Source organism: Streptopelia decaocto (genome assembly GCF_964273445.1).
Source record: "Streptopelia decaocto genome assembly, chromosome: 19".
Classification (NCBI taxonomy): Eukaryota; Metazoa; Chordata; class Aves; order Columbiformes; family Columbidae; genus Streptopelia; species Streptopelia decaocto.
This window is the reverse complement of record NC_138674.1, coordinates 4,802,799-4,819,369: the sequence shown is the minus strand read 5'-3', so window position 1 is coordinate 4,819,369 and position 16,571 is coordinate 4,802,799. Positions and strand designations below refer to the sequence as shown.

Sequence of the window (16,571 nt, the reverse complement as noted above, 5' to 3'; positions counted from 1 at the left end):
TGGGAGGGATGGGGGGAAATCTTGTGCTACACCTGAGGCTCTGCGGCTCGACCCTTTCCATCTATGGATGCCCATTTGCAAACAGCAACACCAGCCAGGCCGGGAGCCTGTAAACTGAGACGCCTTTGCACCTCCTGACCGTCCTACGGCCTCGGAAAGGAGCAGTTTCCCTGCACTATATTTGCCAGGGGGCTGCAGCCCTGCACCCGTCCTCCCTGCCCACCCAGTGCTGCCCAAACCTCACTGCCAAAAACCACCTTCGAGAAATCCTAAAGGTGGGTTGAAATGTTTGGGATTAAAACCATTAGGTTCGAGGAGAAGCAGCCAGATTAATTTTGCTCTCTAGTCCCTGGGAGCTTTGCAGCCCCCTCTGCAACCACCACACAAAAAGCTTATTTCCTGCAAAAATGTGCAACCTCTGGGGTCTATGACTTGGAGCTGGGGTGTCTGCACCCCAGCATTGGAGCAGGGAGGGCTTTGGGGGACAGGGGATGCATCTTGCTAGGAAGTCATGATTTTGGTGTCCCATGAGGGTTGGGCTTGATGATCTTGAGGGTCTATTCCAACCAAAATGATTCTATAATTCTGTGTTACATGGGTCGCTGTTTTGGGGAGCTGAGAGTGATTATGAAGCACTGAACAGGGCAGTGAGCAAAGCACCAGTGGCAGGAATGGTGCAAACACAAGTGTACTGAACATGCACGTCCTCAGCCCAAGCACCAACCTCCCCGGAGCCGGATAACCAGAGAGAACAGCCTCTCAGGAGGAAGGTCTGTTCTCTCACCAGGTTTCCCAGAAATTTGCTCTAATGCTGCCATCCAGTGGGAGAAATTCCCTGGCATGGGAAAGGCTGGAAAGAGGGGCTTGGGGACCCCAGCCCTGGGGTTGGGGGCACCCACCAGCACCTTGGGCTGCCCTCGGGGACCCCCTGCCAGGGGTACTGCAGGAAACCAGCACCTTCATCTCCAAACCCCAACCCCAGCCTGGCTGTGATGGGCAACACAAAACCACTCAGATTGCTCCAGCATCTAACGCCCTTTTGAAACACAACACCCAGCGAGAGGATGGGGAAGGGGTGAAGGTGCACTGGGAGGGGGGAGGGGCAGCAAGCTGAGCCTTCCTCGGCAGGAGGAGGATGACGAGCTGTGCTGCGAGCAGGGTCCCCGCAGCAAGGACACCCCGGTCCCATGGGATGCTCACCATGGTGTCCCCTGGCTGTGGGATATTTGCAGTCTGAGCACATCATGCCTTCAGAAAGCCAAATTCCAGCGTGTATTCATCAGCACTGGAGCTGCAAGGGGGGAAAAAACTCCCCGGGCTCGGTTCAGGGAGGTGAAACGATTTTGGCAGCGGTGACACAGCGACACAACGGCAAGTGCTGCATCCGCGGTGGCCGGTAGATCCCACAATGCGGCCGTTTGTTGCCCCGGTGGGCGGCTGGCTTCCCGCAGAAAGGAGCTTTCAGTGGGAATAGTCCAAAGTTCGGCCTCTTTCAGCAGCGCAAGGTTTGCCGGGCTGTGCGAGGGGCACAAAGGGACAGTGTTTCCTGGGGAGCGGGGAGGTTTTGTGGCTGGGAACACGGCTCTTTTCTTCCCCGCACAGAAGGCGCCTGAGCGGAGGCAAAGTGTGACGGAGGCTGGATTGTAGCCTTAAAGGAAGAAAGCAGAAAAGATTTGTGTATATGGGAAAAAAAATCAAAGAATGTGGGGATTTCTCCCGGCTGAGGGCAGCAGATGTTTTCTCCTAGTGGCTCTGGTTTCCAGGAAAGCAGGGATTTTCCTCCAAAATCGAGGGGGAAAACCCCTTACTTTTGATCCGTGCCAAGAGGAAATTTCTCCTGGGAACAAACCCTGTGTGCAAACAAACATGCTGCCCTCTCCTCCGGGAAGTGCTTTTCCACCCACTCACGATCAGGCAGAAACCATCTCCTGGAGCAGCAGTTCCCCGATAACCCCGCCGAGCAGCAGCATCGCGGCCGGGTCAGGGGCACACGCAGCCAGCGGGGACGTGTTTCCAAAGCATCCACCATCTGCAAAGCCACCGTCGAGCTCCAGCCCACGCTGGAGGAAGGGAAGGGGATGGGATGTGTGGCAAAGTGTGAAAGGAGTATATTTGGTGTAGGAAATCTGGTCTGAGAACTGTGCACAGCTCATCACACCTGAAAGCCACATAACCCAGAGCTGTGCCCAAAGCCCCTTCTGTGCATTTAATTACTGCGTAAGCACTACCTAAAAAACAGCAAATGAAATATTAGGGGTGTAAACAGGCTAAGGATGGGAAAAGGGTTTTTTTTTAAAAGATATCACTGGTTTTAAAGAGACTTTCCTCCTTGGTGGGTCTGAGCAGTCAAAGCATGAGCAGTGGTCCAGCAAAGCCGAGCAGCTCCGCAGGAGTCCCGGCTCTGTGCCCGGGATGGGGCGGCCGCCGTATCACAGCACTAATGAACTGCTCTCCCTTCCCGTAACGAAGACGGATGGCAACCGGCTTCGAGCCCAAGAGTTGGCCGAGACGCCTCTGAGTCACCCTGAGCAGGGAATAAATCTGTGCCTGATGGAGAAACGCCAGCCCGAGGGGAAGCACAACCCGGCCGGCATTCCCAAGTGAAGCCAGGACAAGCTCGCAGCCAATGGCTGTGGAAATGAAAGCGGGGTGACATTGTCAGGGCGGCTCGGCTGACTCCCCATTGCGTTTTAGAGCGGGACACCCCAAAACTTCCGTCTCCTGGAGGGGATAGTTCAGCGTCACCCCGGCCCCGCGGTGCCTGTGGCACCAGCGGGAAAAAGGCTTGGAGGAGGTGGGGAGGCCAGAGCAGGGCTGGGGCAGGGATGCTGGAGGTTTGGCACAAACCCAGCCCTTGTCCCCAGGGTCCCTGCCCCATTTCCCACCCTGCTCCTGATGCCGGATTGGGGGTGCCAGGCTGCGACGATCCCCAGTGTGTGCAGCTCCCGTTCTGCCGAGGGATGCCCCTGTGCACATCCCCCCAATTCAGGTCCCCCCGTGCCCAATGCTCCCAGGACCCCCATATCCAGGTCCCCCCTGGAACCACCGTGCGTGGTGTTCCTGGCCCCCCCTGCCCTGTGCTCCCAGTATCCCCATTCCCGGTTCTCCTGGCTTCCCCCTGCTCAGCTCCTTGTGCCATCCTCATACTCAGGGGTGCTCCTGGCTCCCCCATTCCCGGTGTTTCCAGAACCACCGTGTCTGAGTGTTCTCGGTGCCCGGTTCTGCCCATATTCCCGTGCTCGGTGCTTCTGGCTCTTCCACAACCAGGTGTAACACCACAACAACACAACCTATGTAACCTCATCTGGGTGTTCCTGCTCCATGGGGGGATTGCACTGGATGAGCTTTCCAGGTCCCTTCAACCCCTGACATTCTGGGATTCTGTGAACCAGGTGCTCCCCGATGCTCACAGGACCCCCATGTCCGCTTGTCCCACCTCCCCCTCTCCTCCCGCGGTATCTAAGTGCCCGGGGGGGGACTCCCGGTGCCCCAGCCGGTGCCAGGTGCGGCCCGGCCCCCCCCGCTCCTCCTTTCTTCTCCTCTCCGCCCCGTCCCGTCCCTCCTCCCCCGGGAAAGCGAAAGCGCGGCGGGCGGAAGCCGAGCGCTCCGCTCCGCTCCGGGGCCGCTCCGCTCCGCGCCGGGGCCACCATGGCCGCGTCCATCGGCAACTTCTTCCGACGGAGCCTGCGGCGATCCGGCCGCAGAGGTGAGGGTGGGGAGGGGACAGCGCCGTGCTCCGGGAGGTGCCGCTGTCGGTATCGGTGTCGCTGCCTGAACCGGTGCCGGTGGCAGCATCGGGGCCGCGGTTGCGGGAGCCGACGCTGCCGGCGGAGCGGGGACTTTCCCGGGCAGCGCAGCGCGGCCACGCCGGGTGGCACCGTCGGGACGGGGACAGAGGGAGCGGCACAGGCGCCGCTCGGTCCCCTCACCCTGGAGAGCCCCGCTCGGACCGTCTGCCTCGGGATTTACCGCATCTCCTGGGGATGCTCCATCCCCCGCCTCGGTAGTGCCCCCCATCTCGCAGGAGCACACCCCATCCTTGGAGCTGGACCCCGACCCCTGGGACCCTTCCCTGTCCCAAACAGACAACCCCAGCCCCCGGGTGGGGTTCCCACTCCCCTGGGGGTTCCCCCTACCCCTGTTACCACATTCCCAAGAGCTTTCCCAGCCCTTGGGCCGCCGAACGCAGCGTCGCAGGGCACGCCGGAGCGTGGCACCGCGGACAAGGTGGCCACACCAGTCCCCAAACCAGCCGGGACACGCCAGGTCCAGCCGGTGACAGCCCAGGCACGGTGTCCCCGAGGAAGGTCAGTTCTGTGGAGCCTTTCAGGATGGTGCAGGAATCGGTCCTTTGGGATTTGTGAGCTTTTCTACAGATACAGGATGGATCATCGGGTGTTTCTGGCCTTCCTTAGAGCAGGTTGGGGCAACCCGTGGTGGATTTGCAGGCTCATTGCAATCCCCCCGGCAAGGTCTGTTTTGTGCTCTGGGTGTGATATATGTTTTTCCAAGCTCAGCGTAAGAGGTTCGATAAACCAAAAGCCATTTCCTCTCTGCTGGGGCAGGTGGGTGGCCACACGGCTGGGGAAGCAGAACACCCCCGCAAACCATCCGCCACGCTGGGCGATTTTTGGCACGCCGCAGCCTGGGAGTTTACCGGGAGGAAAGAAACAGGTTGTGCAGCATTGAAACGTGGGGCTGAGCGCAGCCCTTGGCTGATAACAAAACCCCGCTCTGATCCGGGAAGCTGGTTGTGCAGGAAAAGGTCTTTTTTCATGCCAGTGGCCCCGGTGCTTCATGGGCCGTGGTGCACCAGCCTTTGCCCTCTCCGTGCCCCGTGGAAGGAGGGGTGAAAATCCACATTATCAGCAGCCGTTTCCCATCCAGGAGCTGTGTGAGCCCCTCGGGTCCCCCGGCTCATCTCTCCTTGCTGGGGATGCTCTCGCTGCTGGGGGAACTGGGAGGTGGTCCCTGAGTCTTCCCCGCTTGGGCTACGGGAGAGTCATTGGCCAAAGCTCTTGTGACAGTGGCTTGTGTCCCCAGGAGACTGCGAATCCTGCTGGTTTGGGGATGTGCTGTGAGCTCTGATGCCAAATTAAACCCGTCTGACACTGCACAATGGTGCATGGCCCCATATACCCCTAGAGCTCATCTTGTAGCCAAGGGATGGGGTTTTGTGGTCCCCAAGGGATTTAGGCTCTGCCAGCAAGGGCTTTGCAAGCAGACCCGGTGCAGGGGAGCACTGCCAGGGGATGCCACGCTTTGGGCAGGACTTGGCATGGCAGGTTGTGTTTTGGGGAGCGTGTGAGTCCATCAGAGAGGGGCAGATCTGCACCCTGGCATGACCGGCCTCCCCGGAGCAGCGGGTTTTACTCGGCTGTTTGAAAATTCCATAGACACAATGCAAATCCAGCCCTTGCTTGAGAGCGTCTTGTATTCTCTGAAGTACAGGATGGCGCTGGATAGGCAGGGTTTAACCAGATTCTCACCTTACCCTGGCAATCTGTGACGGGGAAACAACAGACACCGGTGTCCAGTGAGGATGTGGGACACCAGCTGCCCCCCAGCTCCTTGGAGTTCCCCCAGCAACAACCTCCCGCCCTGGCCCCTTAGTGGGAGGCTGGGATGCTGAAGCCATCGCTGGAGCATCTCAAGGAGGAGCAGGAGAAGCAAAGTGCATCTTGTCAACATTTTCTCCCTGGCCTGGAACAATTTGTTTTGCTGTCACCTGGATGATCCCTGCCAAGGACAAACCAGAGGTGCCTGCAGCCGGGTCTCACCCTCGGGGTGCTCCTGTGCCCCCCAGTTGCGCAGGGCTCTCTTTGGGATGAATCGCACCTTGCCAAGAGGAAGGACTTTGCATGCGGAGGTGGAGTAGCCTCGGGGTGCACGCGGGGGTGGATTTGAGCATCTCCCCTCCCTGAGATGGGAAAGGTGCTTCCAGTCCCTGGGAAGGGACATCCCGTGTCGGGACTGTGAGTGTCACCTCCTCGGACAAGCTTGCTGCCCCCGTCAGCTCCCAGTGAGCTGGAGCGGAGGCTCCAAACGTGTTTTCAGGCTAAAGGAAGCAGCTACGGAGCTGGGGGATACACGGGGTGGGGAGGAGGATGGGACAGGGACAGGGTTGGTGTCCAACCTAAAGAGCCTGGATGCAGGGAAAGATTTCAACCAGCCACGCGTTTGTTTTCCTTTCAAGGAGCAGCTCAAGCATTTCGGTTCAACCATAATCTGAGCCAAGACCAAGTTTCAGTGCTGGGAATTGGGGATTTGTGTGGCATGTCCCACCTGCCGGCATTTCCCTCCTCTCCTTCCCAGCCCTCGCATCTCGCTGCCCCACCACCATCGTCCCACAGCCCTTCCCCATGTCAGCTTGGGCCTTTTTCACTCTTATTTCTAGTTTTTCGGGTTATGAAGGCTGATGCTCCCCAGCTGTCCTCCCCAACCAGCCAAACAAGAAACGGGGTGTCACCTCAGGACCTGCTTTGCTTTGGGAGCCGCGGTTTAGGGAAAACCCTCATTTGCAATCAGCAGTTCCCAGGACATTTGGCAGTTAGAGGTTTGGATTCATCTTGTTGGAGATGCTCAAACAAGATCTGGGGTGTTTGTTTGCTGCTTTGTTTTATTTTCCCCCCCTAAGGGAAGCAAATTAACTGCTGCAGAAACATTCCCACACCTTCTCGCAGACAGTTTCTGCACGTCCCACGTGCCGGTTTCTCTCTGAGCATCCCTCTGCCCTCCCCGGGATGGGGCAAAGGATACTGGGGGTGTCTGACAGCACTTGGATTTTCTCCAAAAGACCCCAAAAAGCCATTTCTCTTTCCTTCCTGTGTCCTGTGCCCTGTGCCCACATGTCCCGGTCAGGGACCAAAACACCCTGTGCACCAAGTCCGCGTGTAGCTCTACATCTGTGCTGCTCCCAGGGCTATTCCATGCCTCGCCTTTCACCCTGATCTGTTGGTTTTGGGGTGTGTTTTTGGCTACAGAAGGAAAAGAGGAGGCCTCCGCTGCAGAAAACAACCCCTCGCGAGTGATGCCGGGGAAGCCAGGAGAGCGAAGCTCCGTCTTCTATTCTGCCGGACAGTTTTTCTTCGAGTACCTGGTGGTGGTGTCACTGAAGATGTCAGACGGGTGTTACAAACCCAAGATAACCTACCAGTTCCCGAAGGTATTTAGTCCCCTGTTTTCGGGAAGATGAGTTTTCTGAATTTAGAGGAAAAGATGTTGCTCCTTCCCCATCACTAGAGCTGGGGCAGGAGAACAGACAAACCCCCTGTGCCCTGGAGTCGCAGACCCAAGCCCCAGGGCTCTGCCTGCAGTGGGTTGGGGTGGTTGGGACCATCTGTCCCTCCCTGTGATCAGAGTCCAGGGCCGCAAACCCCAGGAGGAAAATCCTGGGGTGCTCCTTGGTCTCCTGTCCCAAAAGGGGAGACCACAGTGATGAAATCCCACCTTGGAGAGGTGGCACAGGAGGAAACCCCCTGTTTGCAGAGGGACCCCGGGGCGCCTCTGCTTTTCCCCACCATCCATGGGGTAAAAGAGTCAGAAACGGGATTTTTGAGAGATGCTTGTCCAGGGATGTGCAGGCACCTTCTACTTCGGTCTGAGCCAGGGGTTGCTTTGGGACGTGGCCCATCCCACCCCATCCTTGGGGCTATGGGCACCACATCACCCTGACTCTTGGCATCACTTCGTTCCAGCGTGAGAACCTGCTGAAGGGCCAGAAAGAGGAGGAGGAACGTCTCTTACAAGCCATCCCCCTCTTCTGCTTCCCCGACGGCAACAACTGGGCCCCCGTCACCGAGTTCCCCAGGTACCTGCCCCATCTGCGGTCTCGGTTTCCCACCCCCAAGGGCTGCGGGCTGGACGAGCCATCCCTTCCCCACATATTGTCTCTCTTTTTTTGCAGCGAAACCTTTTCTTTCGTCCTGACCGACGTGGACGGCAGCAGGAAGATCGGCTACTGCAGGCGGCTGCTGGTGAGCATCCCACCGCTCTGGGGACATGCCTTAGAAAGCCACTTGCCATCAGATGCTGGATGGAGGAAAACAGCGTTTGCTGTGGACCTGAAATGCAACCAGGAGATGTGACGGTTGGGAGGTGCCTCCCCACCAACATCCTGCAGCTTCCCTGGCTCCTTTCCCTTGGCCATAGTGGTCAGAATGGCTGCAAATCCCTCTCGCCATCAGGATGGGGATGCACATGTGCCCAACCGGGTGCCAGGGAACTGGGTGCCCTCAGCCCCATCCCCAAAAATGGCTTCTTATCAGTGGTTGCTTTTCCCATCCCATGGATTTGGCCAGCTCGGGGGCTGCGAGGTGCAATGGAGATCGCACTTTGCTGCTGATATATGCACAGCCTGCTGAAATAGGGGCATAAAGCTGCAGGGACATAAAGCCACAGGGACATACATCATGGCTTGCCGGTGACTTGCCGGATCCCACCCAACCTGGCAAACCCACCCACTTCTGCATCCAGGGCTGCGCTCTGGGTGGTGGAACTGGATGTCTGGAGGGCTGAAGGCACAGAGAGCAAAGGGATAGTCCAGTTGGAAAGGGAAATAAAGCCTGGGCGCTCATCCCGCCGGTCCCTGTTGAGTAGGAGGCAGAACAAGCCCCAGGGATGGGGGGCAGGATGTCTCAGAGGACACATGTCTGGCGGGGAGGAAAGTTTGGGAACATGGCAGAGAACTTGCACCAAAATGATGAACCGCTTTGGTGCCTGAATTGCCTTCCCTGGGCACCCTCTGCTTTTACAGCATCAGCTGCACCTTTGGCCTCAGCCCCAGTTCTGAAAATCCCCCCATGAGCAACTGGGTGTTTGGGTGGGGGGTGAGTGGGGCCGGGGGGGGTCTCTGGGGAGAGATGCTCAAACCCTTTCCCCATCCTCTTCCAGCCATCCGGCCGTGGTGCCCGCCTCCCCGAGGTCTTCTGCATCATCAGCTGCCTGGGCTGCTTTGGGCTCTTCTCCAAGGTAGGGACGTGCGGTGGTGGCGCGCATTTGGCGCGGTGGTGGCCCAGGCAGCCACCCCAGTGCCTGCCGGGGTTTCACAGCTCGTGTTTCCCCTCCCCAGATCCTGGACGAGGTGGAGAAGAGGCGCCAGATCTCCATGGCGGTGATTTACCCCTTCATGCAGGGCCTGCGGGAATCGCCCTTCCCAGCTCCAGGGAAAACCGTCACCATTAAAAGCTTCATCCCCGAGTCAGGCACAGAGGTTGGTGGGGGTCTCAGGCGCTCCTGGACTGCTCCGATGTGGGGAGCTCAGGATATCTCTGGAAGCATCTTCCACTCCTGCAGCACCCATGGGTGCTGGGTTGGGCTGCCAGGGGCCTCGTGCCCTGGAAGCTGGTGGGGGGCTGGAGCACAAGTGTGATGAGAGCGGCTGAGCGTCCTGGCGGTTCAGCTGGAGAACAGGAGCTGAGGGGAGACCTTCTGATCTCTGAACTGCCTGAAAGGAGCTTGGAGCCAGGGGGGGTCAGGCTCTGCTCCCCAGGAACAAGCGCCAGGAGCAGAGGAAACGGCCTCAAGTTGTGCCAGGGGAGGCTGAGGTTGGATCTGGGAACAATTTCTTCCCCAAAGGGCGGTGGGGCATTGGAACAGGCTGCCCAGGGCAGTGCTGGAGTCACCATCCCTGGAGGGCTGGACAGACGGACATGAGGTTCTCAGGACATGGGGCAGTGCCAGGGGTGGGTTGATGGTTGGACTCGATGATCTTGAGGGTCTTTTCCAACCAAAGTGATTCAATGAACAGGAGTGGCACCTCCTTTCTGGTCCAGGAGGGGAGCAGCCAGCAGTGAGGATGAGGATGGAGCCGCAAGTGGCGCTGCCCCGTCTTTGCATCCTTGCAAAACCGCATCTTGTCAGCTTCACCAGCCAGAGCTGCCAGCACAAAACCTCCCCAGACTCCGGTTCTTAACATGTTGGTTCTCACACAGCTTTTACATCAGAGCGACACGTCGTGCGGGGGGCCGGGGAGCATTCGCACCTCTGGGTGCAGCGTGTGGGGTTTAGATTGGACATTAGGAAGTGTTGGGGTGCTGTGGGGCCGTTGTGGGGTGTCACAGGCTGCAGCTTCCCCTCGGCAGCGTGGTTCAGCATCACAGCGCAGGCGTTGGCCAGCCCAGCCCTCACCTGTGGAACGCAGATCTGACCCGCACGGCGCCCGCGGGCTTATCCTGCCCACGCACAGCCCAGGCTTGCACAGGCAGAGCCTTTCCTTTTGATTTTGCTTTCTCTTGTGGCAAAGCTGGGGTGGAAAAAGGGGGAGAATCTGCTCCGGCGCTGGGCAAAATAACCTCGGTGCTGAGCAAGCCAGGGATGTGTCCTGCCGGGACACACAATATTGCTCCTCTTTAGTGCAATTTAGCAGCTGGCTATCGAATTTCAAGTGATTTCTTCATCCGGGGAGGCTTGTGCAAGGGCTGCGCAGGTTGCTCAATGCTCTGGCCACGGGCCAGGCTGCAGCGGGGGCGACGGGGAGGGAGGACGAATGGGGATGTTCTTCGAAAGAGCGGAGCTTTGGGGCTCTGGGCAGGGCCTGGAGCGAGTCGAGAGCCGTGAGAAAACAGGGAAAGGGGTAAAAAGAAATTCTGGTGCTGCATGAGCTGGGGATAGTGCAGGATTTGTGCTGGAAATGGGCTGCGGAGCCCGGCCGAGCCCTGTGCTCCTCGCTGGGAAGATGCTGCTTTGCTGGTAAGGCGGTCTGGCCCATGGAGGAGGGGGATTCCCCCCAAAATCTGGGGAGAGGGGCCAGGACTGTGTGCTGAGCTGCACGGGCCTGTTAACCCTTGAGCGGCCACCGGCTGCCCCAGCCTGGCAGGGGCATCGACCCCATTTGGGAGACTTTTCTGGGGCAAAGCCAACAGGATAGACAGACCACCTGCAAATATCTGCTAGATAATTCACTTCTGGGCCATCCTAGCTGGGAATATGTGAGCTGGCGCTGCCAGAGAGGCTTTTGAGGAAGCTTTTGTGGTTTTTATAACAGAAGTCATGCCCTCATCCCTCCTCCCTTTCCTGGAAGCTGCTGCTCATGGACAAGCTGTCAGATACCCCGATGGGGACATGTCCCTGCTCGTCTCCTACCAGAGGCTTGTGAGCACTGGAAAAATGAGGCGTTTTAGTTAAAAATCCAGTGCCCCAATAAATAAAAGCCCTGGCACACATCGCCGCTGCCTTCCCCTGCACCCTGAGCGCCGCACGGCTCAGATCTCCAGGCAGGACAAGATGAGGTTTGTCCCTTGCGGAGGGACGTGATGCAGATGCTGCAAACTCTGGGTCATTAATTGCTCCCAAATCACCGTCTCGGGGGGCCAGGGTGGTGCAGGGGGAGCCTCGCACCTCCTAAGCCTGGGTTTGGTGGCTCGTCCTTGCAGCTCATCGAGCTCACGCGGCCGGTGGACGCTCATCTGGAGCACGTGGAGTTCCAGGCTCTGCTCCAGCGGCTCAGCCCCCACCTCATCCTGCACATTTTCGCCTCTGCTGTGTTGGAGCGACGGCTCATTTTCCTGGCGGAGGAGCTGAGGTGAGTCCTGATCTGTTTATTTAAAAATAAAACCGAGACAAATAAAAAAACCCAACCTTGAAAGAGCTTCCAGGACAGAGCTGAGCCAGGGTGGGATGTTTCCTCCAAGCTGTGAAATTCCCTTTCACAGAACCCCAGGCTGGTGGGGTTGCAGGAGCTCTGTAGATCCCCAGCCCAGCCCTGCTCACGCAGGGTCACAGAGCAGATCACACAGGTGGGTCCAGGGGGTTTGAATGTCTCAGAGAAGGAGACTCCACACCCGCTCTGGGCAGCCTGGGCCAGGCTCTGGCACCTCCCAGCAAACAAGTTTCTGCTCATGTTCACATGGAGCCTCCTGTGTTTCAGTCTGTGCCCGTTGCCCCTCACCCTGGCGTTGGGCACCACTGAACAGAGTCTGGTCCATCCTCTGACACCCACCCTGAGATATTGATCCCATTGATCAGATCCCTCTCAGCTTCTCTTCTCCAGCTGAACAGCCCCAGCTCTCTCAGTGTCTCCTCATCACAAAGATGCTCCAGACCCCTCAGCATCTCTGTGTCCCTTCACTGGACTCTCTCCAGTAATTCCTTGTCCTTCTTGAACTGGGGAGCCCAGAACTGGACCCAGTACTGCAGATGGGGCCTCACCAGGGCAGAGCAGAGCGGAAGGAACAACCTCCCTGACCTGCTGGTCACACTCTTCCTCATGCACCCCAAGAAACATTGGGTTCTTGGCCATGAGGACTCATTGATGGCTCATGGTCGCCCTGTTGTCTACCAGGACTCCCAGGTCCTTCTCTGCAAAGCTGCTTTGCAGCAGGTCCACCCCTCCCCTGTACTGGTTCATGCCACCTCGTGCGATGCCACCGCGATGGCTCCTTGTCCCGCAGTGTCCTGTCGCAGTGCATCCACGCCGTGGCCGCTCTCCTCTACCCCTTCACCTGGGCTCACACCTACATCCCCGTGGTCCCCGAGTGCCTGCTCGCCACCGTCTGCTGCCCCACGCCCTTCATGGTCGGCATCCAGATGCGGCACCTGGAGCAGGTCCTGGACCAGCCAATGGAGGAGGTATTTCAACTGGGTGGGGGAAACATCTGGATGGAGCCATCGATTAGTCCGTGACCCTGGGTTTGGTTGGCTCTGGGGTGAAAGGCTCTGCTTGCGCCCTTTTCTCATCCAGGAATATGGAGACTGGGGCTTCTTGCATGTCCTGTTGGCACCTGGGGTGACACCTCCATGTCTCCTGGGTGCTGCCGGCCACCCCAGCACCCACAGCCATGACCCTGGGGGCCAGGCTGGCTGGTGGCATCGTCCCAGCATTGCAGGAGCACAGAAAGGCTGCGTGGGGACAAGCCACTGAGCCTGGGGCAAACACGGTCCCTGGGGGATGCCCCAGTTCCCTGTCCGGGTCCCTCCAGCTCAGAGGGACCGATTCTGCCCCTGCTGCCCTGGTGGGCTGCGCACACAGATGGATGATGATAAAAGGAGTGGGAGGAAGCCCGGCTGCCGTGCTAGGGTCAACCTGCTTCTGCTCCACTCTCTTGCAGGCTCTGATAGTCGACCTCTGCGAAGGGAAGATCCTCCGGGCGGTAGGTGCCCTGTGCAGGGTGGGGGGGGGTTTGCCTGGCCTGGGTCACCCCGGGATGGTCCCGTTCCACCCTTGGTCCCCATGACCTGGCAGCTTTTGCAGGAAGAGACATCTTGGTGTCACCCATGCAGGGATAATGTCCCACAAGGCTCAGACCAGCACTGGTGTGGCCAGCAGACCCAGGGCAGTGACTGTCCCTGTGCTGGGCACTGGGGAGGCCAAACCTCAAATCCTGGGGGCAGTTTAGATTGGATCTTGGGAACAATTTCTTCCCCAAAGGGCTGTGGGGCATTGGAACAGGCTGCCCAGGGCAGTGCTGGAGTCACCATCCCTGGAGGGGCTTAAAATACACAGAGATGAGGTTCTCAGGACATGGGGCAGTGCCAGGGGTGGGGGAACGGTTGGACTCGATGATCTTGAGGGTCTTTTCCAACCAAAGTGATTCTGTGGTTCTGTGAAAGGGATGTCTTGATCCACCACATCTCTCTTCTCATGAGTGGTAGCAGCAGGCTCCACGTGTTGGACATCCCGCTCCCAGCATCACCCTGCAATGATAATTAATTAACAAGCTCTGCAGAAAGCCCGGTTGATGAGCTGCACTAACAGCTGCTTGTAGCCACCTGAGCTGGGTTCCCACCTCGGCCAGGTGCTTCACAGCCCCTTTGCCTTGCAGGTCGGCGATGAGGAGGAGATCTTGCCCATCAAGCTGCAGAATGAGATGCTGACGTCTCTGAACAGGCACAACAACAATAACAACATACACAGTAAGGGGGTCTCTTTATATATGGTAAAACAGATGCAAGATGGCTAGAGTCCTCAGCAAAACTGTTTCCGAAAGACACCTGGCCTGGGATGTTTCTACCTTGATCTGCAATAAAATGCAATGACAGGAGATAAATCCCTTGGCCTTTCCCCTGTCCTGCAAAACATGAGAGCAGGAACAATTAATTCTGCTGAAACAGTTGGGTTTTGCCACTATTTGGCCCATAAAGATGCCACGACCCTGGAAAGCGAACACAGCCGGTGCTCCCTCAGCAAAATTAGTCTGATCTTGGTTTACTGGCAAGGGGAGCTTTTCAGCAAATAATTTCTTGGGATGCAAACAGAGATTGAGAACCAGTGGGGTTAAAAAACACCCATCCCTTCTATGCTCAGAGGTCCCATCCCCACCTTGCGCTCCGTGTCCTCTTCCAGCGTCCGAGCAGGTGAACGCGCTCGTCTCCGAAGCCTTTGTGCAGTTCTTCGTCCGGATGGTCGGCCACTACGCCTCGCACATCAAGTGGAGCAAAAACGGCTTGGGCACCTTCCAGGAGCGAGCCTTCTGCAAAGCCATCGCCTCCAAGACCAACCGCAAGTTTGTGAAGAAGTTCGTGAAGACGAACATGTTTTCCTTATTTATTGAGGAGGCGGAAAAGAGCAGGATCCCACAGGAAGGTAAACGGCCCCATTTTTCCTCCAGGAGAGCTCCCTTAACCAGGAAGGAGCTGCCCTGTGCGCAGGGCGGGATGCAGCTCAAGGCTGAGGATGCTCTAGACAGCGAGTAGCACCCGTTTGCTCAACAGCTGCATTTCTCTGTGCATGTCAGACAATCAAAAAAACCTCCAGGCTCATTAATATCTTTTGCTTGACATCAAGAGTTCAGTGTTTCGACAAACATGCCAGTAGCAGCGCAAATATTTGGCTGGGATGCAGGCAGCAGCTGGGAGCTGCTGCAAACCCTGACTCATCTCTGCCACTGGCCCCATGGCAGCCGGGCTGGTTCTTCCCCCTGTCTGGGGATTTACTGGGCAGAGCTGAGCCCCCTCCCAGCCTGCGATGAAGACAAATAGGGGTGACAGAAGTTGAGGAAGCCACCCAAAAAACCTCCAGTGGCCAGTGATGTCCTGGCTCAGGGTTTGCCCCATGGCAGCGAGTGGCAGATGGTGCTGTTGGTGTGTCCCTCCCCAGCCCCAGGGACTCCAGCACCGGCACTACCACACTTGCTGCTTTCTCTGCCCTTTTAGGTCAGACTTTGTATGGACCAGGGTGTGCCTGGGGTTGGGAGAGAGGGATGGCACAATCCCAGCTTTCTTGTTACATTCCCAATCCACATCACCTTCTTGGCTGTTCGCATTCCTGGGGTCTCCCGCTTTCTTGGTGGTTGGAGAGGAAACACAAAAACTGGACAGGAGCAAACGCATGCATTAAAAACTTAGGCTAACATTAATAAAGCCCATTTTGGGTAGGTGAGCGGGATGGTGGAACTGCAACAACCCCGATTTCACCTGGGTGCATAACCCAGTATGGTTTGGCCCCTGGGTACATTTCACTAACGACCTTTTCTCATCCACAGCGTATTTCCAGCAGAAAATAACACAGTACCACGAGCAGAAGAAGCACCGAAGGGACTCCTGAAGCCCGGCCTGGGGACAGAGGAGTGGGGCTGGCACCCAGCAGGTCCCCACCAGCGCCAAGGGCAGAACACGCTGGATCCTGCCAATTCCTTCCCACCTGTGACTCACGAGACGTGTGGGCAGCACCGAACACCAGTTTCTACCCTTTCTTTTTTCCCTCAGGGCATCGTTGCGCTGGAAAACGCGTTGGCAGGGAGGGAGTGAGCGGGCTGTGATTTCTTTTCCTATTTTGCCGGTGACGGGGACAAACCACAGCACGCAGCACTGGGCCCCGCGCGGAGGTTTTGGCCCCATCGGGACCTCACGCAGCGAGGGAGGGAACGCGGGAAACCGGCTGCAGGACGGCAGAGGTTGTAGAGTCATTGTTAGAGATAAAAAAAGAGGATGAGTAGGAAATAGAGTTATTTCTAATTAAAACAAGCGTACGTTTTGCAGATGAGTGACATCCTATTGAATAAGTTTCTGAGGTTTCTGTTCTTAGCTGTTTCACTGCGTTTTCTATCAAGATTGTTCAATACCAGTAGGAGCAGCTGTGGTGGATTGCAGCGGTTTCCTCTCCAGCGCTGGCTTCGGTGGTACCACCTACAGCTCAGTTCAGCTCTTTAAAGAAACAAAAAGACTCTTTTCTTTCTGACAGGTTATTTATTTGTGCTGTAAGCAAACTGTGAAGGCCCCCGGGCTGTGTTTTGTAGGGGAGGGAAACGGCCGATCGAGAGCTTTGGGTCGGGAGGAAGTTATTTGTTAAATCCAGTAGTAAAACATGTCGACATCCTCCATGTTTCTGGTTTTGATGCCAACGCCTTTTGAAAACCTTGCAGTTCGTTGAAGCGCCAACTCTGACATGCGATGCCTGCAGCGGATTGAAAGCTAAATTACGGTTCTCCTCCTTTCCTAATGCACTCATCCGGGGAATAAATACTGCAGGAGGGGAAGCTGGAGCTGGCTGCAGATCTGCATGCGCACGCCTGTAGATGTTATAAAAAAATAGAGTTTAATCCAACTTTTACAGCGGTATTGAACACAGTGAGAGATTTTACAGAAACACTGAAAAAGCAGCAGGCTGAGCACCAGGAGGCTTTGGCTTTGAGAGC

General features: G+C 57.3%; 1 protein-coding gene across 1 annotated transcript; it reads left to right on the top strand.

Annotated features, from left to right (window-relative positions):
* Nucleotides 1-3,574: 3,574 nt before the first annotated feature.
* On the top strand, nucleotides 3,575-16,252 carry DENND2D (DENN domain containing 2D). The gene is made up of 12 exons (XM_082069402.1): nucleotides 3,575-3,706; nucleotides 6,984-7,165; nucleotides 7,698-7,810; nucleotides 7,907-7,976; nucleotides 8,893-8,970; nucleotides 9,071-9,211; nucleotides 11,373-11,521; nucleotides 12,390-12,567; nucleotides 13,047-13,088; nucleotides 13,761-13,851; nucleotides 14,282-14,521; nucleotides 15,420-16,252. Exons 1-12 carry the CDS (start codon nucleotides 3,649-3,651, stop codon nucleotides 15,479-15,481), a joined length of 1,404 nt encoding a protein of 467 aa, XP_081925528.1. The 5' UTR covers nucleotides 3,575-3,648; the 3' UTR covers nucleotides 15,482-16,252.
* The last annotated feature ends 319 nt before the right edge of the window (nucleotides 16,253-16,571 follow it).